Here is a 27,341-nt window from a genome sequence, read left to right on the forward strand (position 1 = left end):
CCAGCCTAACAGATTAACACTTCATAACATCATGAAAGAAGCAGATCTCAAAGCAGCTATGCAGCAGCTACAATCAGCCATCTGTGCACCAGCTCAGGTGATTGTGTTGTTTGTGCACTGGGTCATGTGAGTAAGCGTGACTGTGGTTCTTTTCAGCCGTGTCAGGATGAATCACTGATGGCATTACACATCCATGGCAACAAAAAAACCTTTAGATAGGTGGTGGAGTCATTTTACTGCACTGTGGGGAAAATACCACCTCTAACATGTGGTCATAAGACCAAAGAGATTCTTTAATTACCTACCTATAAATCTACTAAAGATGTCAAAAGTATTGTTACTTCAATGCCAAAACAACAGGGCCTATAAGATTAAATCTTTTACTGTCAACCAGGCATCCACAAAAGTACCCAATTAGTCGATGGATCAATGTTCACCTTATGTATATAGCTTAAGATACAGCATGAAGCATTATTGATTGTTGAACTTTTGAACTCTCATAAGTGAAAGCATGCATATTCCAATTGCCACATTCATGCATTTCGAATTGTCATGCATGGTGTAGTTCTCCACTTCAGGTTTGTATATGCACACTCCAAATGAACTCCTTTTCAGACACCACAGCACCCTTGTTTACTCACCCTTCAGGCATCCCAGGTGTATATAACTTCCTTCTTTCAGACAAATGCAATTTGAGTTATATTAAAAATTATCCTGGCACTTCCAAGCTTAATAACGGCATAGTTTCTCTTCATCAGTCTAAAACAACTCCAATAACGTGCATCCATCCATAATAAAAAAGTGCCTCACATGGCTCGATGCGTGAGGCGTTTTTGTAAGAAAAATATCCATATTTAAAGCGTAAGAATCACTTTAATCTAGCTTGTGCCAACTGCTTGTACACGGAAGCTGCTCCGGGCGGATGACGTATGATATTGGTTTTGCACCGCTCAGAAGTGACGAACGTGGATACACCATGGAAGTTCAAAAACAAGGATTTGTAAAGAAAAATGTCAGAGAAGACTGGTTTTCCTTTGCTGAAGTAAGGAAACTTTGCTTCCTTTGCTTCTGTAAACAAATGTTGGTTTTCACGAGACTCACTGCACGTATGCGCACTGCAAACGTCCTACGTCATCCGCCCAGAGCTGTTTCCATGAACGATTATATTAAAGTAATTATTACGTTTTTGATATGGATTTTTTTTCTAACAAAAACACATCGATTCACTACAGGAGGTCTTTATTGTGAGCCTCCCGGAGCCGCGTGAATCACTTTTTATCATAAATGGATGCACTTTATTAAACTTGTGTTGGACTGATGAAGAGAAACACCCGCCCATTGCCATGACAGAGCTTGGGAGGGCCAGGATAATTTTTAATATAACTCTGATTGCCTTTGTCTAAAAGAAGGAAGTCATATAAACCTAGGATGCCTGGAGGATGAGTAAATAATAAGCAAATTTTCATTTTTGGGTTAACTAACCCTTTAAAGGTAAGCAGTAAGCAATGCAAGACTAAATCCTTAAATTCAAAAACTGGTCGCCACGCTTACATTTAAATAAGATTTTAAATCAGCAACAAAATGTCCTGTTCACACAAGGAAAAGTGTGAAAAATTTGGTGTGATAAAATTTGAATTTGAATGAACGGATGTTAATGCATCTGTTCAAACTGACACAAGCATTCGCATGTCGCCAGTGCAAGAGATATTTTGTACAGAGAGGCATGGATTTGTTTACCGTGGTAACAAGGGGTAACTGCTGCATTTCAGCTTTTCTATAAGCGGCACCTATTGTCAAAGAGTGAATTTGCATGCTTATTCAGCCCCTCTGCAATTTTTTATGTACTGATCTGTACAAACAAACTGAATGTGGATTTTGGATTTTGCAGTTTAAATGCAGCTTCAAAGGGCTCTAAACGATCCCAGCCAACGAAGAAGGGTCTTATCTAGCAAAATGATTGGTTATTTTCTAAAAAAAATAAAATAAAAAAAAATGACGATTTATATAAGTTTTAACCTCAAATGCTCATCTTGTCTAGCTCTGCATGTATTCTGTGTATTCTGGTTCAGACAGTTAAGGTATGTCAAAAAACTCCCATTTCATTCTCGCCTCCAACTACAAAATTGTCCTACATCGATGCAGAAGTACTAACCCAGTGTTTACAAAGTGAACGTGCAAAGGTCATCAATCGCCTTTTACAAAAAAAAGGTGAAACATGTAGGACGATTTTGGAAGTTGGAGGAGAAAATGAGATGGGAGTTTTTCGACATAATCTAACTGTCTTAAACCGGAATACATAAAATACATGTAGACAAGCATTTGAGGTTAAAAAGTATATGCATTTTTTTATTTTTATTTTTTTAGAAAATAACAGATTGTTTCACTAGATATGACCCTTCTTCCTCCCTTTAGAGCCCTTTAAAGCTGCATTTAAACTGCATTTTGGAAGTTCAAACTTGCAGACACCATACAAGTCCACTATATGGAGAGACATCCAGAAATGTTTTCCTCAAAAAACGTAATTTCTTTACAACTGAAGAAAGAAAGACATGAACATCTTGGATGACAAGGGGGTGAGTAAATTGTGTGTAAATTTTTGTTCTGAAAGTGAACTTCTTTAACTGCATTTCCCCCCCATTTTTTGACTTAAAGGGATAGTTCACCCAAAAATGAAAATTTGATGTTTATCTGCTTACCCCCAATGCATCCAAGATGTAGGTGACTTTGTTTCCTCAGAAAAACACAAACAAAGATTTTTAATGAAAACCGGTGCAGTCTGCCAGCCTTATCATGGAGGTGGATGGGCACCAAACCTTTAAAAGTAAACAAAAACATGCACAGACAAATCCAAATTACACCCTGCGACTCGTGATGATACATTGATGTCTAAAGACACGAAACGATCGGTTTTTGCGAAAAACTGAACAGTATTTATATCATTTTTTACCTTTGATACACAGCCACGTCCATTTGTCATGAGCACGAGTTTGGCATCAGTCACGTCACATGTGCACGCACTTCTGGCGTAGAATACGCAAACGCCGTAAGGGGAAATCAGTAAAAAGTCCCAGATGAGTTTGCGCAAACAAACGTAATCTTTTAGCTTTAAATCGGTTTAAACAATCAGGATACGTGCAAGTAATTGCCATTTTGAATAGCCGCTATACCCACAATCTCTGTGCACTGTGTAAACAATGAGTGTCGTATTCATGCGACAGATCGCTTCCGGCGTTTGCGTATTCTACGCCAGAAGTGCGTGCACATGTGACGTGACTGATGCCAAACTCGTGCTCATGACAGATGGACGTGGCTGTGTATCAAAGGTAAAAATGATATAAATACAGTTCAGTTTCTCACAAAAACCGATCGTTTCGTGTCTTAGGACATCAATGTATCGTCACGAGTCGCAGGGTGTAATTTGGATTTGTCTGTGCATGTTTTTGTTTACTTTTAAAGGTTTGGTGCCCATCCACATCCATGATAAGGCTGGCAGACTGCACCGGTTTTCATTAAAAATCTTCGTTTGTGTTTTTCTGAGGAAACAAAGTCACCTACATCTTGGATGCATTGGGGGTAAGCAGATAAACATCAAATTTTCATTTTTGGGTGAACTATCCCTTTAAGCGTGATATTTGTTTAGGTTTTTTTATTTTTTAATTCAATTTTATTTTAATTACAGTTTACATAAATAATTACCTATTTTTATTATTTCACCAATGTTTATTTCACTAAGAAGTACTTTGTACTTGAAAGCAGTTTTATTTGTTATATATATATTTTTTAACAAATTAAAAACAAATAAAAATGAATATTTTAGTACTGTTCAACAGCAACAGTATTAACTGATATTGTAATCCTAAACTATGGAAATTCTGGTGTCGTGACAACCCTAGTATGTACGTGTGCATGTGTGCACTCAGTGTGTGTTTATCAGGAAGTGGGGGTGTGGTAGGGTTGGTTAACAGGTGGGCGTCTCTGTCTTGATTAGAGCCGTCTCTCTTGGGGGCCCAACAATGGGATGATTGCTTCCTCTAGCTGCTGGCAGTGGCCCAGTGCATTGCTGCTGGCATGACTGGCTTTACAAAGAGCCCTTACAGCCGGGTCTGATTGTATCCTTTTCTGCCAACCACATGCCAACATATATCAACTCCCCACCACAGGCCCACAGGAAGAAAAAAAATCATTGGTAATAAGGTGCAGTTGGGGGATGTAACCACTGCAAAGGCACACAGCAAATTCATCTCTTTGCCATCAGGCTACAGGAAGAGTCCATTCTCATTACCATTCCTAATAAAGGGCCCAAAGAAAATACGATTTGCTTTTAGCTTCCAGCGTCTTGATGATAGGTCACCAGCTGAGACTCTAAGCACAGGAAGCTGGTAGGTGATTCATTTTCTTTCTTCAGTTGCAGTTTTTAAAGAGCTTTGTAGTGTGCAACAAAAATAAAATAATGTCTCACCCAATTCTCCTTCGTGGACTCAAAAACTGGCCATAAAGTCAACATGAAATGACATCTGCAAACCATTTTAATTCTGTAATGCGATTTATTGCCAGATGAAACAGTGTAAGAAAAAGTAAACTGACCAAAAAAAGAGAGATTGGTAGACAGTCAAGATTTCTAAGACAAACACTTTCACCTTAAATAAAAATGTAAACTGTAAGCAGGGCTAGTTTCATGTCATGCTGACTTCACATCACACTAGGGAGGGAAAATGTGGTCCCTACATGACACTGAAAAATGCAAACGCTCATTTAGGGCATATTATGAAAGATTTATTAAGACACGACGGTGGTGTTTCTCAACCTGCTCACACGCTCAGGTCTCTGGCTGAACTGACAAACACACTGTAATTACAATCAGTGACAGCAGAGAGGCTCATGCACTACTTCTTTGTCATACTCAATGCAACAGCCTCTGTAACAGCCATGAAGAGTGCTTAACAAAAAAACGGCCTACAGCACCTTACAACTGACCAACAACACAGACAAAACAGCAGTCAATAAAGTAAACAGGAAAAAAAAAAACACACAGCATAACAGGAAAATAGTCTAAGCTTAAAACTCCTTTCATGGAGAGTAGACATTTTAAACATTTAAATATATTTTTTTAACTTTTTAAATATACTTATTCCATGGAAAAACGGATTAAAAAAACTTTAAATGCTAAAACAGAAATATAAAATACACTACCAGTCAAAAGTTTTTGAACAGTAAGATTTTTAATGATTTTAAAGAAGTGTCTTCTGATTACCAAGACTCCATTTATTTGATCCAAAATACAGCAAAAGCATGATCCTTCAGAAATCATTCTAATATGCTGACTTGCTGTTCAAGAATCATCATCATCATCATCATTATTATTACCAATATTTAAAACAGATCCAAAGAAAGATCCAAAGCATTCAGCATTTACCCAATCAGCATTTATCTGAAATTAAAAGCTTTTGTAACATTATACACTATACCATTCAAAAGCTTGCAGTCAGTATTTTCTTTTCTTTTTAAGACTTTTATTTAGCAAGGATGCTTTAAATTGATCAAAAGTGATGAAAAATACATGTATAATGTTACAAAAGATTTCTATTTCAGATAATTGCTGTCCTTTTAAACTTTCTATTCATCAAAAAAACCTGAAAAAAAAATCTACTCAGCTGTTAATAATAATAAATGATACATTTTTGTTTTGTTGAGCAGCAAGTCAGAATATTAGAATGATTTCTGAAGGATCATGTGACTGAAGTAATGATGCTAAATATTCAGCATTGAAATCACATAAATAATTAAATGTTTAAATATATTCAAATAAAAACATTTTTAAATGGTAAAAATAATTCTAAATTTTATTGTTTTGCTGTACTTTGGATGAAATAAACGCAGCCTTGGTATGCAGAAGAGAGTTCTTTAAAAACATTAAAAATCTTACTGTTCAAAAACTTTTGACTGTATGTGTTTAAAGGAAATAAAATGTATGATACTAATAAAGAAAAGAAAGAAAAAAGAAATCAGATTTTTGTTGAATTAATTTACCATAACATGACTGAAAGCAAGCAAGAAAGAAAGAACAACTACGCACAACCTAAGTTAACTAAATAAAATGAAACTAAACCAAATACAAAATGTTACGATCTCAAGCTGTTATGTGATCCACTAAATTATAATAATTTGGAGGTAGTTAAAAACACAAATAACCACATATTATCTGTTGTGTAAACATTTGTAATTTTCTTGAGATAATAGCTTCAGCTTAAAAACAAAAAACAAAAAAAAACTTTTGTTCTGTAAGTAAGACCTCCCCTTTGAAATCTGATCACAAGTGGTGATAGGAGATGAATTTGATATGCAGGTTAATGCCAGGTGTAAACTGCAATCTGTCTCAGCTGACCAATTCTGACTGGATTAATGGACACAGATGCAGGTGTAAACAGGGTCTTTGTGTGAAGCAGTATGTCCAGCCTCCAGCACTCTACAATACTGCCAATTGCATGGATAACAACTCCATATGAAGTGTAGAAGACGTGTACTCACCCTCGGCAGGCTCTGGGTCAGTGATGGGCTGATTGTGCCTGCTCTCTTCCTCCACCTGCTTGCACACTCTGCAGGTGTACCCATCTTGCACCTGGGTGTCAGGGTCAGTGCCCTCCTGCCTCTCACAGTCCACATGAACCCATCTGACAGAGAAACACATAATAAACAACCATCTGTGACAACCATCAATGGTCTAATCAAGGTAACAGCTTCTGCCTAAACCCAACATCTTAGTTATTTATGAATGAATGGATGAAATCTGCTACTAAAGATTAACCTGTACAAGTAAAAACGTGTTACTTGAGCTAAAGGTCTTGCATCTATCATTGTACATTTTGCACACAGATATCATTCACTATAGAAATCAGTTTCTGTTTTTAAGTGCCTTACACCATCACAGTGTTTTCTATAAATAACCTACACTCTGGCCACAGTGTAATTCATCCCGCCAAAGTTTGAGTGTTTGGTGTGACCAGTGCTGTGGCTTTGAGGCTGGAGTATCTATTTGGCCAACCAATGGCAGATGGGGGGAGTATTTGACTGGAAACAATCATTATCTGTGCATTACTATTGGGTGATGCTAATGGAAACACATATGAATGCAGCAAACAGGGTGGATACACAGAAAACACAGGATGAGACTACACTCTTAAAAATAAAGGTGCTTTAAACGGTTCTTTACAGCAATGCCATAGAGGAACCATTTTTGGTTCCACAAAAACCATTCAGTTAAAGGTTCTTTAAAGAACCATTTCTTTCTTACCTTTTTATTAACTTGAAGAACCTCCTTTCGCCACAAAGAACCTTTTGTGAAACAGAAAGGTTCTCCAGATGTTAAAGGTTCTTTATGGAACCATTTAAACAAAAGATGTTCTTCTATGGCATCATGAAGCACCTTTTAATTTTTAAGAGTGTAGTCTAACAATGTCATAATGCGAATACAGAGCTGTGGTTAGGTAGGTTTGAAACACTTAAAAAATGCTAAGGAAAACACCCAAGTTGTTACCTTAACATAATTAAAACTCTCTGAGCTAATTAACTACAATGAATTTTGAACACGATTACATGTCTGACCCAATCACATCTCAAAGCAAGAGAATCAAATCAATCGACCATACAAATTACATGAGCATCTTTTTTTTCCACAGACATCATACAGCCACTCTCAAAAGCTGCCGGTTCAATTACTGTGTTCAACCAAAGACTGTAGAATACCCAAGACATGTCACTCGTGTAGTTTTGAATGGGGAAAAATGCAACGTTCATTAAACGATCGGCCCTCTAAGACATGTGCTCAGTACTGCGCATGCGCACTGGCTCATTTAGCCGGGAAAATAAGCGTTTTTTAACGCTATTGGAGCACAAGGAACCATATTTATGAGGTAGTTCTTGTTGGATTTCTTTGGAGATTTAAAATATGAAATTTAATCCTAAACTTGGTGAACAGTTTTGGAGAATTTGATGTTTCCCCATTCAAAGAGATAGGAGCTGCACTTGCCTGCCCGAGTAGCGTTTCAAAGATGGCCGCCGAGTGACATGACTTGCCTTAAAGGGACTTTGGTTCAACTCAGACTTCTTTGAATTTGATAGATCATTTTTCTATTGGTTAGTCATAGTCTTTGAAGCCTGCAGAGAAGTAATCAGCTATTATTCATACTAATAGCGGATAATAACACCTGAGATTATATTCTCAGTATTTAGGTTTGTAGAAATAATGTTATTACAGATAACTCTACTTGGAATGCTGACTGCTCAACACAGACATGCTAAAATACACAATATAGTAACAGCTGTGATGTGAAACATCTCTTCCCCATTTAGCACAGTTTACATTTCAGGGATTATATATACAAGCTCTGCAGTAATAATACTATAGTAGTAGCGTTAAAGGGATAGTTCAGCAAAAAAATGAAAATTTTATGTTTATCTGGGGCATCCAAGATATAGGTGACTTTATTTCTTCAGCAGAACACAAAGATTTTTAACTCATATAATGGCAGTCAATGGGACCCATGGCTTTGAGAGTCACAAAAAAAAACAAAAAAAAAAAAACATACACAGACAAAACCAAATTAAACCCTGCGGCTCATGACGAAACATTGAGGTCTTAACACACAAAACAATCGGTCTGTGCAAGAAACTGAACAGTATTTATATCCGTCTGTTATGAACGTGCTTAGGACACTTGGACATCGCGGTGGATCAGAGGTAAAAAATGATATAAATACTGTTCAGCTTCTTGCACAGACCAATTGTTTTGTGTATTAAGACCTTAATGTATCGTCATGAGCTGCAGGGTTTAATTTGGTTTTGTCTGTGTATGTTTATGACTCTCAAAGCCGTGGGTCCCATTGACTGCCATTATATGACTGACAGACTGCAACGGTTTGAGTTAAAAATCTTTGTTTGTGTTGTACTGAAGAAACAAAGTCACCCACATCGTGGATGCCCAGGGGGTAAGCATATAAACATCAAATTTTCATTTTTGGGTGAACTACCCCTTAAATGTCATGTGGTAGAAACTTGTCAAATTGGGTACCAACATGGACAGACTCTCCTTTAATGGAAAATACAATTTAGATCCATCACACACAAGTTTGCTTGCAACAAGGATAAAGTTGGCTTGTGTCAAACACAAGGAAGCCATTCAAATTCAACCAACATTTATAAACCAAACTCTCAAACACTGAAGAATGAGACTTAAAGAATTTCCTCAATAAAATAACATTTTAATGGAAGTTTGTGTCCTATTGTTTTTATGCAGAAACGGTTTCATTGGAGCAACAGGTCACTTGAGACTGTGTGATATTGTCATAGCTGAAGGGGTCATTTCCTACCTCTTACAAGTGCAGCATGAGTGTTTGTCCAGAGGGTGGCCTGAGTCCTGATTCTGACCACAGATGAGGCAGACCAGCGCTGAATCATGCTGCTGTTGACATCCTTCACACATTACACCATTAGCTGACCACTGGCCGTTAGGCCTTATGCCACACTGAGCACATGTTCGGCAGTTCTGCAAAACACAACACACAACTCAATGCAACACCATCTAATGCACAGTCATACAAAATGACGACAGCAAAGTAACATGATGCAAACAACAATATGTAAACTCACATGGTATTTGTTTGTATTAACATTCTGTTGTGTATATAATATAATAATGTATAAATGCACCCTGAGTAGTTTTTTTTTCCAACTCATGGAAACTCAATTTAGGACTATAAAAATACCCCAAAATGCATGAAAAACACATAAATCACTTACTATCATAATTATATATTTATTAGCTATAGGTTTCATTTGTGTTAGTCATACATACAAAGTATATTGTAAACTGTAAATAAAAAGTAAAGCAAATATGCATAAATGTTACACTGTACAGTGGTGTAAACAGTATTGCAAATTTTACTACTGCATTAGATGTTCATATACACTACCAGTCAAACATTTTTAAAATTAAAAAAATATATATTTACCATTTTAAATAACTGTTTTCTATTAGAATTCTATTTTCAAATGTGATTTATTCCTTTGCTTTCAAAGCTGAATTTTTAGCATCATTACACCAGTCACATATCCTTCAGAAATCATTCTAATATTCTGTTTGCTGTTAAAAAAAATATTATTATTATTATTATTTTTATGTTAAAACAGCTAAGTAGATTTTCAGGTTTCTTTGATGAATAGAAAATTCATAAGAACAGCATTTATCTGAAATATAATTTTTTTGTAATGTTATAAATGTCTGTATCATCACTTTTGATCAGTTTTTAAAGCATCTTTGTTAAATAAAAGTATTAATTTCTATAATTTCTTTCTACCTCAAAAAAAAAAAAAAAAACTCATTCCAAGCTTTTAAATGGTATAGTGTATAATGTTACAAAAACTGTCTATTTCAGATAAACGCTGATCTTTGGAAAAAAAAAAGGTTCTAAATATTGATAATAATAATAATAAATGTTTCTTGAACAGTAAATCAGCATATTAGAATGATTTCTGAACGATCATGTGACACTGAAGACTGGAGTAATTATGCTGAAAATTTAGCTTAGATCATAGGAATAAACTGAATTTTAAAATATATACAAATAGAAAGCAATTACTTTAAATAGTAAAAATAACATTACTGCTTTTGCTGTATTTTAGATCAAATAAATGCAGGCTTGGTATGCAGAAGAGAATTATATTAAAAACATAAAAAATCTGTACTGTGGAGACTAACTGCTTCAAGTATTATAATGAATTCAAAAAACTGTTTAGGAAGAGAGACAGAAAAAAGCATACTGTAGTTATCTGACAACAATTCGCATTTGAACAATGACACTTGAACCTAACAACAACTGCGAACTTCAAACTTTATGGGCTCTCTTAAATCAATTTGGATTGAGCTCCAGCATAATTATGGCTCTATGAATCCTCAAAACCATGTTCAGCTGTCTGCATCAGCTCTCAATGGGAGCAAAGCACCGGAAAATTCCATGTCAATTAAAAAAAATACATAAATAAAAGGCACTTCAAGCTCATCAAGAGCAGCATTTCAGCCTGCTGAAGAGGAGCAAGTATCAGCTCTAATAACCACCCACAGATCCTTAGCAGGAAATCCAAGCCCTGTCAAGCCTCTGATGATGGACAGACTCCTGTGCTGAGTCCTTGATGACAGGTGGGGGTTCTGGGCCGCCTCCACAAAGTGATAGCAGCAGTCTTAGACAGATCTGCGTATAATTTGATTCCGCTTTTCTACTCTTTTAGAAAAGCAGGATATTTAGGGGTCTACTAACAATGTGATTACAAACTCAATTTAGGAAAATATTGTGTAGTGTTTTGCAAAGTGCACTTCTTAGGGCATTTCACAATCTTCAGTGGGTTTCCGAATTGTAGGAAGTGTACAGTACCTTGGAAAAGTATTTATACCCCATTTTTTAACGTTTTATGTTGCTGCCTTAAGTGATCTCATTTTTTTTTTTCACACATGAATCTATAATCCATACACCATAATGATAAAGAAAAAACAGAATTGTCACAATTATTAAAAATGAAAACTGAAATAAGTACATTGTATAAGTATTCATACCCTTAACTCAGTACTTAGCTGAAACAGCCTTGGTGTCAGCTTGGATGGGGCAGACACACGTTTTTAGGTTTTTCCAGAAATATTTGATTGGATTCAATCCCAGGCTGTGGCCGGGCCACTTAAGGAAACTCACAGAGTTGTCTACAAGCCACTCTTGGTGTGTGCTTAAGAGTCATTGCCCATCTCCATCAATTGCTAAGTTTGGCCAGGTCTACAAGCTCTAGGAAGAGTCGTGGTAACAGAGACTACATGCTTCTGTAAACCTTCAACGGAGCAGATTTTTTTTTCTGAACTCTTCCCCAGATGTGTGGCTTAATGCAATCCTGTTGCTGAGCTCTACAGGTAGTTTTTCGACCTCAGGGCTTGGTGTTAGACCTTTTATTGAGACATGTGCCTTTCCAAATTATACCCATTTAATTGAATTTGCCACAGGTTAACTCCACTCAAACTGTAGCAACATCTACAAGCAATATGATTGCTCTTGAACTAACTTCCAACTGCCCCAGATAAGGGTATGAATAGTTATGGAATCATTTACATTTTTTATTTTTAATAAATTTGCAAAGATATTTAAAAACTAGTTTTTTTTTTTTTTTTTTTGCTTTGCCACTATGGTGTATGGAGTGTAGATTGATGTGGGAAAAAAGTTATTTAAAGCAGTTTAACATAAGGCAGCAACATAAAACGTATGAAATGAAGAGGTATGAATACTTTCACATGGCACTGTATGTCATATACAAGTTGGTTTTCTTAAAGGTCTCTAACAACTTGAATATTTTCAGAATTAGTTAAAATGCATTGAGTTCTTATTACACTAATCAAACTTGACTTATAGTCAAGAGTTTTGTACTGCACCTTCTGACAATTAAGACCGTCAGTCAAATACATTTTGGTTCCAATCAAAGTTTCTTATATTCGGGTTCATCTGGGAGCTAACGAGTTTGGTTCATAATAATAATAATAAACATTAAAAAATGCAATACTTCTACAGTCGAGACGAACATCTATTCCACAGCTCACTCACGCAGCTCTGTCTTCAAAGTGAGGGTACAGGAGAAGTGCATCAAAACCTTCGAGCACAGCATGCACATTAGGAATAATTAAACTATAGCATTTTGGAGGTAATTAATTCATCATGGTGATTAAATCAAGCTCCAGCATCATTCCACAGGGAATATACAGTATGCTGGTGAGATGAAAACCAATGCACTCTTCAATCCCACAGTCCATAAACACACCAAAAAAAAAAAAAAAAAAAAGAGGTGTGTGTGTGTACATTAAGTGTTACAGGCTCAAAGCGGAAATGAAAGCACTGCGTCTCTCTACTCACAGCAGGCCAGCATCAGTGTCACAATGCTGTTTGTAGTCCATACACAAATACAAGCTTACCTTGCACCTCCAGCCGTTGGTGGGTATTGTGTCCATGACAGGCTGCAGGCAAAAGGTATGATACCCTTTATCACACATGTCACACACCAGCATCTTGCTGTCATCCCCTGGGTTCCTACAAACCAGACAAGGGAAAAAAGATAGTAGATTAAAGATAGATTCCAGATACAGGGTTAGGGGCTTTTGCATTTCAAGCAAACAAGACATTCTGACCTATATAATGTTGACAGTTTGCTTGCAGCCAGTGGCCAGTTAGGCAAGTTACAGTGACAAGCAGGGCAAAACTGAAAATGATTTTAGCCAATCAGAAGCTTTTTAAATGTTTAATGTACAGTTATGTGGAGACCAATGGGATTTCACAGTAGGCAGTATAACAGCTTATCAAATAACTGACAAAATTAGTGAGTTGTTCTCCAAAACAAAAAAGTTGTTTGATGTCAACTATGCCAAAAATCTACATTTGAGCACTGATTTTGTGTAAATTGTGATTCCAATGTAAAACAACCAAGATGACTTTAAATTCTCATTGAAGTTCAGTCTTCACATTAAAAGCACCATACTTTTTGGCAGCTAAAATGCGCTACAACTCACTGAGGAACATCAAACGTCAAACTATTTGGCTCATATACAATGCACATTTAATGAATCTTACTTAAGTGTTGATTTATTTTTTACTTTTTTTTAATTGTTATTGCTCAAACATTAATGCATTACCATATCGACTCATCTACTGTCAAGATATCAGTGTCAGCCATTGAAAAATACACTGTTAACTGCAGGCACCCCCCTAGCCCAATACAATCTCATTTTACATTTACCCAGGCAAACAAACACCCCATTACATTCTCCCCATGAGGTATAACACTTCCACTTTGTCTTTCCAGAGCCCAAACCTGTCTAACTGGTAAATCAGAGGGGAGAAAGTGAGATTTATAGAGCTGAGAGGATGTGAGGGTGACGTTCAGGAGATTTACCCATTTCCAGGCCTATATTTTCACCCAATGCAAATCAACATTAAATGAGAATGTCATCTGATATTTACAGCTTAGCTGAGCCATCCCCATTATGGCCATTTTCACCCACCGATCGAGATGGATGCGTGTTCTGCCTCTCCCAGCCCTACTATATTTGATAACCAGCAACACTCTTTCAGCCAAGCAGCATATCCCATTGGAGAATTCAGAGTTTAAATAATATACAATCCATTTTCGACTATATTGCATATAAAGCTGCATTTTTACTCTACTGTAAAAATTCTTGCTTCACATGAGGTCCCAGATCTAGCATATACTGTATTCTGTTTCCTCAGAGCAATATACAATTGAGGTCAAAAGTTTACATCCAACTTTTCAGAATCTGCAAAATGTTAATTATTTGACAGCCCCTTGATTCTTTATTCTGTGTTCTTACCTGAGTAATCCACAGCTGTTTTTGTTTTGTTTAGTGATAGTTGTTCATGAGTCCCTTGCATGTCCTGAACAGTTAAACTGCCTGCTGTTCTTCAGAAAAACTCTTCAGATTCCACAAATTTTTTTGTGAGTATTCAAACCATTTCCAACAATGACTGTATGATTTTGATATCCATCTTTTTACACTGAGGACAACTGAGGGACTCATATGCAACTATTACAGAAAGTTTAAATGCTCACTGTTGCTCCAGAAGGAAAAACCATGCATTAAGAGCCAGGAGTGAAAACTTTTTGAATTTGAAGATCAGGGTAAATTTTACTTATTTTTATTTATACTCCATTCTGTTCAAAGGTTTTCACCCCTGGCTCTTAAGGCATTGTCTTTTCCTTTTGGAGCACCAGTGATCATTCAAACCTTCTGCAATAGTTGCATATGAGTCTGTCCTCAGTTTGAAAAGATGGATCTCAAAATCATACAGTCACTGTTTAAAATGCTGGAAAATCAAAGAATTTGTGGGACCTCAAGGATTTTTCTGAAGAACAGCAGGTAGTTTAACTGTTCAGGACAAACAAGGGACTTGTAAAAAAAAAACGTATCAATAAAAAAACCAACAAAAAACACAACTGTGAATCATTCAGGTAAGAACAGAGTATTAAGAATCAAGAGGACGTAAACTTTTGAATGGGGTCATTTTTATAAATTCAACTATTATTTTCTCTTGTGGACTATATGTAAACATCTTTTATGTGAACTATCTTATTCAAGTCAGTACTAAACAAACAACAACATGCATTTTGTATGACCCCTCTTATTTTCATAAAATAGTTAACATTCTGCAGATTCTGAACGGGGGATGTAAACTTTTGACCTCAACTGTACACATATAGAAATGCTTTAACACACATTAAAGGTGTCTGACATCAGATAAACAGATCTCCCAGCAGTCATAGTTAGTGTGTGGCTGGGAAGAAAGATGGCTCAAAACAAAATTCCCTAAGGTTTTCATCCATGGCATAGATACTGACATAGAAACTCAATTGTTATACTATTAAAACAGCAATATGAGGCTGGCAAAAGCAGAGATGCAAAGATAATTTTTGGAACAATAAGTGCCTGTTTACACCTGGTCACTATATGTGTTTTCTCTGATCCGACAGCTATCCGATCGTGAAAAGACCAGGTGTAATGCCCTCCGAAATGCTTTCGAGAAGCATTTAAATCCAACCGCTCAAACCACTTTAGGAGGTAGTCTGGGCCACATTCCAGATGAAACTGGACAAGTGTAAATGCATCTGGTTGTAGAAACCACATATTCAAATTTTACTCCTCCCAAAATATAAAATAATAAATGTGTGATAGCATTTCATAGGCTATATGGCATGTTATAGTCAGATATGACAGCGGTACTGGAACAAGCATTGCCGCGGACGAGTAGCTGAGTAGCTCTTCAGCAAGCCGACGTGCAAACTGCCACAAATGAAACAAAGTAGTCGTACATGCTCAACACACAATCATCTTCATTAAATGTAGTGAGACTAACTAAAATCTTTACAGTGTTGATGCCATGCTCTATCCTGTTGCAGACTTTTGATCTTGAAATGAGCTGATGATGAATAAAATGCGGCACTTATCCGTTGCTTTCTTTGACGTGAACGCCGTTAAATTTAAATATAGTGGGGGAATTGAAGACTGGATTCATAAGACACATTTATGTGGCCAAGTGTAAATGGAAACGTTTTAACAAATCAGATATCAGAGAAAATGCATGAAGTGAGCAGGTGTAAATAGGCAAATTCTCCAGAAGTCTGAACGTAATTCCTCAACTGCGTTAAGCAATTAATGTCCAGGTTAGCTGGATTACTTACTTGCATGTGAGGCAGACTTTGCACTCAGGACACTGCCAGCCGGCCCTCTTCAAAGGGGTGACAGTGATGTCCAGACAGGCCCCATGATAATGCTGGCCACATGTGCAGCAGAAGAGCTGATCGACCAAGTCTCCAGAACTGTCACACACCAGACAGTTCACCTCATCTTTCGCTGTAAAGGAGAGGTAATATATAATCAGTTTCCAACTACACAAGTATTTTATATGCAGTTATATGCATTTATGATATGAACAGATGCTCTATCGGTCTGTCATGAGCATACCTGTTTGTTTACGTTTTTTTTTATCAAAAGATTAAAATTGATTTATCAATATATGTGTAAATAATAAAGTATTAATTTACTCACCCCCTTGTCATCCAAGTTATTCATATGTCTTTCTTCAGTCGTAAAGAAATTATGTTTTTTGAGGAAAACCTTTCAGGAATTTTCTCCACATAGTGGACTTCTATGGTGCCTGTGAGTTTGAACTTCCAAAATGCAGTTTAAATGTAGCTTCAAAGGGCTCAAAATGATACCAGCCGAGGAATAAGGGTCTTATCTAGTTAAACGATCTGTAATTTTCTTAAAGAATTTTTTTTTAACCTGAATGTGCATCTTGTCTAGCTCTGCGATGCACATGCGTACTCTGTGCGCTACGGTTCAAGACAGAAAAACTCCCATCTCATTTTTTCCTCCAACTTTTAAATCATCCTACTAGGGCCGCAACAACTAATCGATAAAATCTGTTATTATCGATAATGAAATTCCTCGACAACGATTCTCATTATCGATTAATCGGGTCTGCCCACAGTGCACTTACAACTTCAGAGAATCACGTCAAATTACAGCGCTGAATGACGCATTTCTATAGACAAAATGCATCTAAAAATAGTGGAGGAAACAGACTGAGATGCTGCAGGAGAGTTGCGTGATCCAAGCTGCCCAAAACATGACAATTCCTTATTTTAAACTTTAAGCTATAGCGTAGCTACATTTACCTTATCTGTAAATGTCACAAATTCACACAAGCATTTCCATTTATGCATAAAAGTCCGTCCTGACAGTCTGTGTTAAGTTTAAATCTTGCTAGGCGCATTTCCAGTCATTTGTGTGGAGAGTGAAAGCTTTGCAGGACATGGAGGTGCCAGCGCCATGTGAAACTTGATTTTTGCTCATAAAGGTAAGAGTAATAAATTGACTTTAAATTATTACTTCACTACTATAAAACGAAATAATTCAAATTGACAACAAAACTCTTTTATTAGCTATAGGCCTAATTCATAAAGATGCATTTAGGCATTAAAAGCGCGTCCAGTGAGCAGATGGCGAGTCAGGATCGTCAACTTCATCTTTGCGACACTGACTCAGAAAATACTAGTTTATTAATAAACAGACCTGCAAACTCATCAGAGGAAAAAAGGTGACAGTGACCGCGGTGGTGTGTGTTTGTGTGTGTGTGTGTGGGGGGGGGGGGGGTTAATGGGGGAGTTCAGTATAAATTATATTATACTGAAAAACATTATTTTTTCCGTATTAGCCTGGACAAGGGTTTCACAAACACACGCACGCAAACGCCATGGAGAGAAACTGAAATACATTCACAAACTATTTAATATATTTTACAGTTATAAAGATAAAACTTAAAAGATGTAGTTATTAAATTATATGAAATATTTCAATATATAGGAATTATCGATTCATATTGAGTGCATTATTTAATTTTTATACCATCAATATTTCACGTATTTGTAGTGAACTATATATAAGTATTTAAATAATTCACCCTTATAGGCTGTTTGTGTGTAAGCTTAATGTCTTTCTACACTTGCTATATATATATATATATATATATATATATATATATATATATATACACACACACACACACACACACACACACACACACACACACACACACTTAAGGGAGGTAAAAGTATTACAATTTATTATACTAGATATTGTATAATAAATCAAAAAGAAAGCCGTCTTGAAAAATATAGGGAGTTTAAAAGGCAGCTGCATAATAAATAATCCTCTGCTGCCATCTATTGGTTATATGGGTCATTCCATATTATTTTTAAAAAGACGTTTTCTGCGAAAAGTCATTTTGTCCGATGCAGTTTTTTATGAATGAAAAATGAGTCCTTGAAGTACATTTTATTTCACAGCTGTAGAGTTGGAAAATAATAAAGGCTTTAAAATATTGTGATAAGATTTTAAAAATGTGTTCATGACTTTGAAGGCAAGTTAGTGATTATCAAGAATACGATTAAGATGTCCTTGAAGAGAAGTATGGCTTGCTAGCTAACGTTAGCCTAAACACGTTATGATAGTGTTTAGCTGTCAGCATTTAAATGTGCAACTATGCAGATACGGAGAGTACGGGATTGCAAGGCTCCGCATTTAAATGATGTGTTGTTAAATAATAAGAAACTGAATGTTCACGCCGCTAACATTGTTTATAATGTTGCAATTATCATTTTTCTCAGTTTCTGATAAGAACGAGGCAGAAGATCAGTCTCAAGAGTGTCCACATAATATATAGCACGTATAAAACGAGCTGCTTATCTTTATGCAGAAGTCCTAAAGAACGCTCCGTGCATACGGTCATTTCAATTTCCATCAGAGTTTCCACATTAGGTCAGGGGCCTCATTTATAAAGACTTGCGTAGAAACCATCCTTGATTTTATCTAAGAACTTTTCTGATTTGATCGTAAGAGCGATTCAGAGAAACGAACGTACACACGAAATCCATGCGTATGCCAGTCATTCGGTTATAAATCACAAATGATTGTGGAATTGTGTGCAGCTGAATGTTCCGCCGTCGAAACGCCCCTGCTTAATTAATTAACATATAAAATGAGCTCATTCCTAAAGCAAAAACTCTGTGACAATGGCAAGTAAAAAGGAGCGCAAGAAATCAAATTATAGTGAGGCTGAACTATCTGCAATACCAGGCATTACCACAAGGAAACGGTCGTACGCCAAGCTGGAATCTGACGTGGAGATAAGTACTTTTCCACGTCAAAGACGGTTTTTATAAATCTGTACTTTGACGTGGATTTGATCGTACGAACACTCTAAGATCAAATCAGTGCGTAAGAAAGTTTTATAAATGAGGCCCCTGGTGTCTCTTGACAGGCGCGAACACAGATGGCAGTGTGTTTCAAGATACTGAAGCAAGCGCTGAGATTGGTCCAGGAAAAATGTCATTTATAAGAATTGTCCAATAATGGCCTACATGGCACGCAAGCCCACCCCCACCTCCCTCTCTTGACAGGCGCGAGCTCAGTTGAGATTCCGATCGGCCCAGATGTCAACGCAAGACCACCCCCCCCCCCCCCTCCCTAAAAAAACTCTCCGGTTCTACACGATTCACGTGAATGACCCAATTGACAATGAAAACGGCGATTGTCGCCGAAAAGCGACAAGTTTGCAGGTATGAATAAAACATTTGAATATCTCCTTACTTTTTCCCTGGCAAATTCATGGTAATTACTTTAGCTGGGGCTTTGTGGCCAGATTAACCCTTACTGCGTGCATCTGAACGCGGAACTCTGCTGAAGGCACGCCACGGCAGAATAAAAAGCAGAAACACTATTTTATGCTTGTTATAATGTATTTTTCTTCAGATATTTGTCTTTTCTTTTTATTACAACAGATGGTCTAATAAATTGTTAGGCACTGTGTTCTCATAGCATTCAGAATGTGGAAAAGTATGATTTTGACAAAAAAAATTAAAATTGGAATTTTTAAGCCAACTAATCGATTAATCGAAAAAATAATCGGCCAACTAATCGATTACCAATTTCTTTACAACTGAAGAAAGGAAGACATGAACATCTTGGATGACTTATCTGTACATTTTTGTTCTGGAAGTGAACTAATCCTTTAATATATAAAAGCCTCTACATTTTGTGAAAGAACCAGCAGAAGGGAAGGTGTAATAGTGAAACTCACATCGGACAAGGGCTTTTTGGATGTGATCCGGGCAGAGGAGGGTGTATGCCTTTATGTCCTGGAAGGTTCCGGCAGCAGCTGCACAGGGGTAATGAAAGGAGCGCCCACAGCTCTCCTCACAGCACTTTATGGATGCTCCAAGGCGCTTACAGTATGCACAGCACTACAAAAGTTAATACAGAAACATATACATATATTAGAGGTGTAGTTTCAGTTCAATAAATGCTCCATACATCACTATTAAGAGACGCACACTTTAGATTAATAGTTTTTACACAGCTCCAATGTGAATAATCTTTCACATTTATAATGTTTACCCTCTTTAGGTTTTTTTAAGGTTAAGTAACACAGATCGTTTAAGGGATAATTCATGCAAAATTGAAAATTATCCTATGATTTATTCATCCTTAGGTCATCCTAGGTGTATATGACTTTCATCTTTCAGACAAATACAATCATGGTTATTTTTTTAAATTGTCCTGGCTTGAGGATGAGTAAATCATGGGGTCAAATTTGAAATAAATAATTTGACATGATTAAAAATAAGTGTAACCAACAATGCACTGATAAGTCTGTGTGCACTCACTGTGACTCATATTTTGACAAATACAGATAAGATGATAATAATTTCACACAAGTGACTCTGCACCACAAACCAGTCATAAGGGTCAATATTTTGAAATTGAGATTTGTACATAACCTGAAAGCTGAATAAATAAGCTTTCCATTGATGTACTGTATGGTTTGTTAGGTTAGGGCAATTTTTGGCCAAGATACAACTATTTGAAAATCTGGTATCTGAGGCTGCAAAAATATCTAAATATTAAGAAAATCACCTTTAAATTGTCCAAATTAAGTTCTTAGCAATGCATATTACTAATCAAAAATTAAGATTTTATATATTTATGGTAAGAAAATTTACTAAATATCTTCATGGAACATGATCTTTACTTGGCATAAAAGAAAAATTGATCATTTTGGCCCATACAATGTATTTTTGGCTATTGCAACAAATATATCAATGCTACTTAAGACTGGTTTTGTGGTCCAGGGACATGTATTGAAATAAGAAAATTGCATGAATATGTAATAGCAAACTATTTGAAATTATAAATAGGTATTTGCTAAATGACAATGGCACAATTTGTACAAATATATTTTTTATACATCCAGAAACAAGAGATGAACTGTGAAACAAACAAGTACTATACCTTGGATGGCAAACAGACTTTTTTTAGTGAGAAACCAAGATGCCATTAAGGTGTATTCACGCATATTTGGTGTGACCTTTAAGATTTTACAACAAAACACATCCTTCTAAACACCTTAAGAAAGTATGTGAAAATGAAAAAAAAAAAAACCCTGCACTGAAACACTTTTTTTCCCAGCACAGGTCAATGACCAATGAGACATAAGCTGGTGGACTCAATGCACTAGGGACAAACAAACATCAAAATAAGAAATGCAGTGGGAGTTTGTTTAGTTCTTAAAAAATCCCTTTTCAAGAACTACAACGAACGGCTCGTTTGGACTACACAGCATTTTTTTCTGGATGTTATGTCACAAAGCTCATTAGAATATCATTCAAATAAATCCCACCTACGGAAATTCAAATCGTTGGTGGGTAGGGAGGGACGAGGTGGGGGTTTAGCCTAAATTTAGCGATGTAGCATGGACAGCCACTTCTGGGATGCTTCAGCGAGCCGCAGGGCGGCTGGTATAAATGCATATTTCAGATGAATGCAATCAGTTATATTAAAAATAATCCTGGCACTCCCAAGCTTTAGAACGGAACAGACAAGTGTTTCTCTCCATCAGTCCAAAACAAGTCGATCCATAATAAAAAAAAGTGCCTCACATGGCTCCGGGGGTCAGTAAAAGTCTCCTTTAGTTTTTGTAAGAAAAATATCCATATTTAAAATGTAAGAATCACTTTAATCTAGCTTGCGCTAACAGTTGTACACTGAACTTGCTGCTTTGGGAAGGGGCATGCCAGGACTGAAACGCTGTCTAAACTGTTTGCCAATCGCAATGAAGTGGGACTGCTAACCAATCACAACAGATTTAGTTTTTCGGAAGGCAGGCCCTCATCAAACCTGGAACAAATTGAGTCATTTGTGCCAGACTGGGGAGAAAGCTATTGTAATGTAAATTATGTGAAAAATATTGCATCTTTTGCACCACCAAGCAAGAGAGCATGTTCTAGTGCACCCTCAAATAACAAAATAAAGAATTTGTAAAAGAGAAATAAATGCACACTCGCTTAACTAACCACTTCTCTTTTTTTTACGTCTTTGACAAACACATGCTATCTTTTAATTGAATCTGTTATTTATATTAACATCAGGCTTTTTAAATAATCTTTTCAAAACAAAATGTACATTTGATGTTGATGTAGTATCAGAAATGGCGAAATAAATGTCGAAAATTTCCATCTGTTAATTGCATTGCTCTTATAATAACCTTTTGTAGTAAGCGTGGTACAAAACTATAAACCCTGAACAGCAAGGTCGTCATAACACGCCGTTCCTCTCACAGGTCCATTGGCTCGTTACACACTTCCCCCTCTTTCATCACATATTTTTCAACCTTTCTGATACATCCAGTAAAGCATTCAGGATCAAGGCGAATGCCATTCAAAATAAGGACTTGGATGAAAACCGGCCAGACATTTAAATCACCACCATGGAAAAAGCACTCACACTTTGAATAATAGAGGACGCCAGGGCCTGAGAAAACGGCCCTAAACTAAAAATGTCTCTAGTCAGCAGTCTCTCTAGCTCTCTCATGCTTTAAAAACCCTTGGCCTAAAGCCCAAATACAACAATCTGCAAATACCTTTTAACACTGAGCTTTAAGCAATTATCGCCCAGGCGGTGAGTCCACTGGGGCTGACAGCAGCCTCTACCCACAATGCTCTTTTTTCCAATCACTCTGAAGGACAGCCATATAGAGCTCTACCGCCATACTGTCCACTCTCAGGGCAAGGTGGGTGTTGAGTATCTCATCACTCTATCCCATGCCTCACATAATGTATCAAACAGAAACCATCGCCTTCATGGGGTGAAAAAGCTACAGCTGATACGTTATTGCTGCCAAGACTCCAAGGACACTATTATAAAGTAGAACAGCATTCCCTCCTTGAAATCCTACATGCAAAGAGGCATAATGGCAGCATTCCAAACGGAGCAGGCCAGTGAGGAAAGATGCAGTAAAGTGTTGGATGAGTGTGATGTACTGTGCACAATGTCGGCTGGTTTGTCTCTCGGACAGTCAGTGTGTGGACTGCAGTTATGCAGCGATTCTGTTTATAGAATTTAAAACAGTTTCTATGATCCTAAATAGATGCACTTTTGCAACACATTTCTCAATGTTTTGTTGTATAAAAGTCAACAACATATTACAAAACTGACATGATTTATGCATGTCCTCAGTTATACCAAAACAATTCTTTTCACTTACAAATGCAGAATTTTTTTTTTTTTTTTTTTTTGTGTTGTAAGCTAAATAAATGATGCACCAACAGCAGATTATATGTGCAAATGAACTCAGAGGAAGATGATCTGGTGCAAAGGACTGTGTGAAGTTCAGGCTATCGTCAGCCCTCTGACCTTTACTATTTCACAGCTCAGCGAGTCTCACTGCCAGGCCAAACCTACATCACAACAAAATCCTCACTGGAACATGTCAGTTCACTCAGCAGCCATCTTGGCAATGCCCTCCAGCAGCTGGCACTTTCCTTAACCCTTAAAGACCTAGAACATTTTTGGGGCACCTGAGGCACCTGTATATTTCTTTGTTTTTTCAGACCTATTCTAGCAGTCAGCATCAATTGTCATATATCATTATAAACATAAGAACTTGAACTTTATGTCTAGCTAATTTAAAATTACAAATTTCCTTTTGTTTTCTCTAAAAATTAGTGAATTTCCAGAATTTTAGGAAAAAACGCTACCAACAATTGGGTGTTTTTTACTGTGTACTCAAACAAAAACTCCTGAAGTTTAGATTTTTTTCTTTAAAAATTTGTATTTAGGTGTTTTACACTTCCAAATAAAATTTTGTCTATATATAACATTCCCCAAGCAAGTTATAGCCAATTATTACAATATTATTTAGGTGCTTTTCAGTGAAAAACAGGCCCATTTCGTTTATTGACAATATAGATCTGTCCAAAAACGTTTCAGGAGTAAAGTCATTGCAGAAACAGTGTTAAATAATAGCAAAACACAGTAAAAAATAATTTACTATTTCATAAATATATTCTTAATCCAAAAGATGAACAATAAACACAAATAGTGTAGATAGTAGCACAAGAAAAAATGCACAAACTGTCTTGTGCAACAAAAAAAATAAATAAACAATCCAAATTATTCACAAACTACACACAAAATGAGAGAGAAATATACAGAGTGAAACCGAAAAAATAGTACAAATAATCTTTAAAAACTATATAATAATTAGTTACATAATATAACAACCAAATAGATGGATCTGCTGGCTGTAGTCTGCGTCGGAATCTATTTTACAGGGACATCGTCTAGTGACCGAAAACCCACATTCCAGTGCTTTATCCGATATCTACTGTTGTTTCATCCTTGTTTTTGGTTTGTTTTATGTCAAAGGGCTCTGTCGTGAGTATTTCTGTATATTTTCAAAGAATGCTGTCATGCAAATGTGTTATTTTGCGTTTGTTTTCATGCACGCAAGACGCACTTTGCTTTCACTTTGCGTCTGTTCAGATCTGCAAAGAAACATACTAATCGGTGGTTCAAAAGACCAAAACCTATGTTTATTGGTTGAATAGATGACAGTTTGAACCAATCGGGGCACAGGGGTGGGACTAAGCATCAACAATCGTTCCTGTTTGGCTCAGAGGACCAAAACGTGTTGATTTCATCTGACGAATCAGTGCTGAGGAAATGTGATGACGTAATCACGCTTACTACGGAGCCTCTGAATATCCAAATGAGACAAATGCGATATCACTGAAAAGAGCAGACTCTGTACTTTACGAGACTTTTTAAAGCATTCAAATTGGATTAGCGGTTCAAAAGTTATTAAACATTTAAGACCAATAGTTATTTTTAGCCGCCGGCGGCTGTCTCGGTCTTTGAGGGTTAAATAGGGACAAATTGGTGTCCCAATTACTTTTAATAAGGAATTCTAACAATAAATATCATGCAATTAATTTCGAGCTTTAAGAGATATAATTTTTAATAGCCAATGCTGTATGCTGTATGTTTCACACTGACTACGTTTACATGGACACCAGCAATCTAATTAACTACTTTATTCTGAACAAGACAATATGATGATTACGGCGTTTACATGAGTTGCTTTTGAATATTCCTTTCATGTTCCTGTTTTACATGTTATAGTATAAGATCGATTAATAACACATTATGTCCAAACGCAACGCTATCCGACGTTCCCTCCAGAATTTCACGTATCAACATACAGTTCATCTAAATTATGGTATATAGACGTTCTGGTGTTTCATTTTCAATTTTTTAAGCTTCAAGTGCAGTTAAAGGGGTCCTATTTTGCTCTTTTACAAAGTCTTTATTTTGTTTTGGGGGTGCAATAGAAGATGCTCTCATGCTTGGTGGTTCGAAAAACATTATTTTTCACATAATTTACTTTACTACAATAGCTTTCTCCCCAGGCTGGCACAAAGCTGGCTCGATTAGTATAAAAAACGAAATGTGTTGTGATTGGTTAGCAGTCCCACTGCGTTGCGACTGGCGAATAGCTTAGACAGTGTTTCAGTCCTGCCATGCCCCTTCCTAAAGCAGCAAGTTCCATTTACAATTGTGCAAACTAGATTAAAGTGATTCTTCTCACAAAAACACATCTAATCCAAAAGGAGGCTTTTACTGACCCGATCTAAAGCTTGGGAGTGCCAGGATTATTTTTAATATAATTCAGATTGCATTCATCTGAAAGAAGGAAGTTATATACATCTAGGATGCATGGAGGGTGAGTAAATAATACGCTACAGTAGTGTTGGTCTTCAGTCTGCAAGATCTCTGATACTATCGCTATTATCATTATTGTGCTAATTTCTTTAATTATTTACATGCCTGAAACCAGCTCCAGCGTGTTATTCGTTTTTGTTAATAAACGCTATGTAAGATAGTTTGTCATCGTTTTATTGTTGTTGTGATTTTTATTGAATTATCCAATTAAAAATAACAAATCCATCTTTTAGGAATTTGTTTTAATCTTAAAATTGATAAGTGTGTAAAAGGGAACAGCGTCCTTAGCAATTCCAAAAGTGGAATTCCCTTTCACAAAATTAAAATCACAAATAATACTGATGAAAAAGAACGGATTGACTGTTAACTACATCCCAGCAAACAAAGACTTTTCACAACGTTGTATTTTGGTTGCAATTAGGTAATGTTATAGTACGTGATTTTTTTTTTAAATAAAAAAAATTATGTAACCAAAATAAATATATTTAAATATATTTTGTGAATAAATACGATAAGTGACACAATTTGTGTGTAGTTTAAATTATTAGGCCTACATATGTTAATAGGCTTATTAAATCAACAAATTCAGCAATGGTACAAGTAAGGTGAAATGTAAAAAAAGTGCTGGTAATAAGATCAATATTCAGATTTAATATTTAGATGGCAGCATGTTAAGTACCAGTTTGGACGTGGTAAATACGTTCTTAAAACTTTGGAAGGAGACATACAGATGTGATAAAAACTGTTCTACAACATTGTGGAAAAACATATTTATAACGTTAAAAAACCCTGTCATTTGTTGTATTAAATACGTCAAAAAAAAAAAAATAAATAAATAAATATATATATATATATAAATAAATATATAAATAAATATAAATATAAATATATATATATATATATATATATATATATATATATATATATATATATATATAATATTATATATATATATAAATATTATATATTAAAATTTTAATTATTAATTATATATTAAAAAAAAATATATAAAAAAATATATATATAAATAAAATAAATAAATAAATAAATATATATAAATAAATAAATATATATATATAAATAAAATAAATAAAAAAAATTTTATGCCAGAAATCATTAAGAAATTAAGTAAAGT

General features: G+C 35.9%; 1 protein-coding gene across 1 annotated transcript in view; it reads right to left on the reverse strand.

The window, feature by feature from the left end:
- kmt2ca (lysine (K)-specific methyltransferase 2Ca) overlaps positions 1-27,341 on the reverse strand; it is a 142,408-nt gene that overhangs the window by 81,297 nt on the left and 33,770 nt on the right. The window contains exons 7-11 of the mRNA XM_073830301.1: positions 20,226-20,388; positions 16,264-16,435; positions 12,989-13,103; positions 9,363-9,538; positions 6,526-6,668 (exon numbers count right to left, since the gene is read on the reverse strand). Coding sequence (XP_073686402.1) covers positions 6,526-6,668; positions 9,363-9,538; positions 12,989-13,103; positions 16,264-16,435; positions 20,226-20,388 — 769 coding nt within the window. The remainder of the gene's footprint in view (positions 1-6,525; positions 6,669-9,362; positions 9,539-12,988; positions 13,104-16,263; positions 16,436-20,225; positions 20,389-27,341) is intronic.

This window comes from Garra rufa, chromosome 24 (assembly GCF_049309525.1).
Source record: "Garra rufa chromosome 24, GarRuf1.0, whole genome shotgun sequence".
Taxonomy (NCBI): Eukaryota; Metazoa; Chordata; class Actinopteri; order Cypriniformes; family Cyprinidae; genus Garra; species Garra rufa.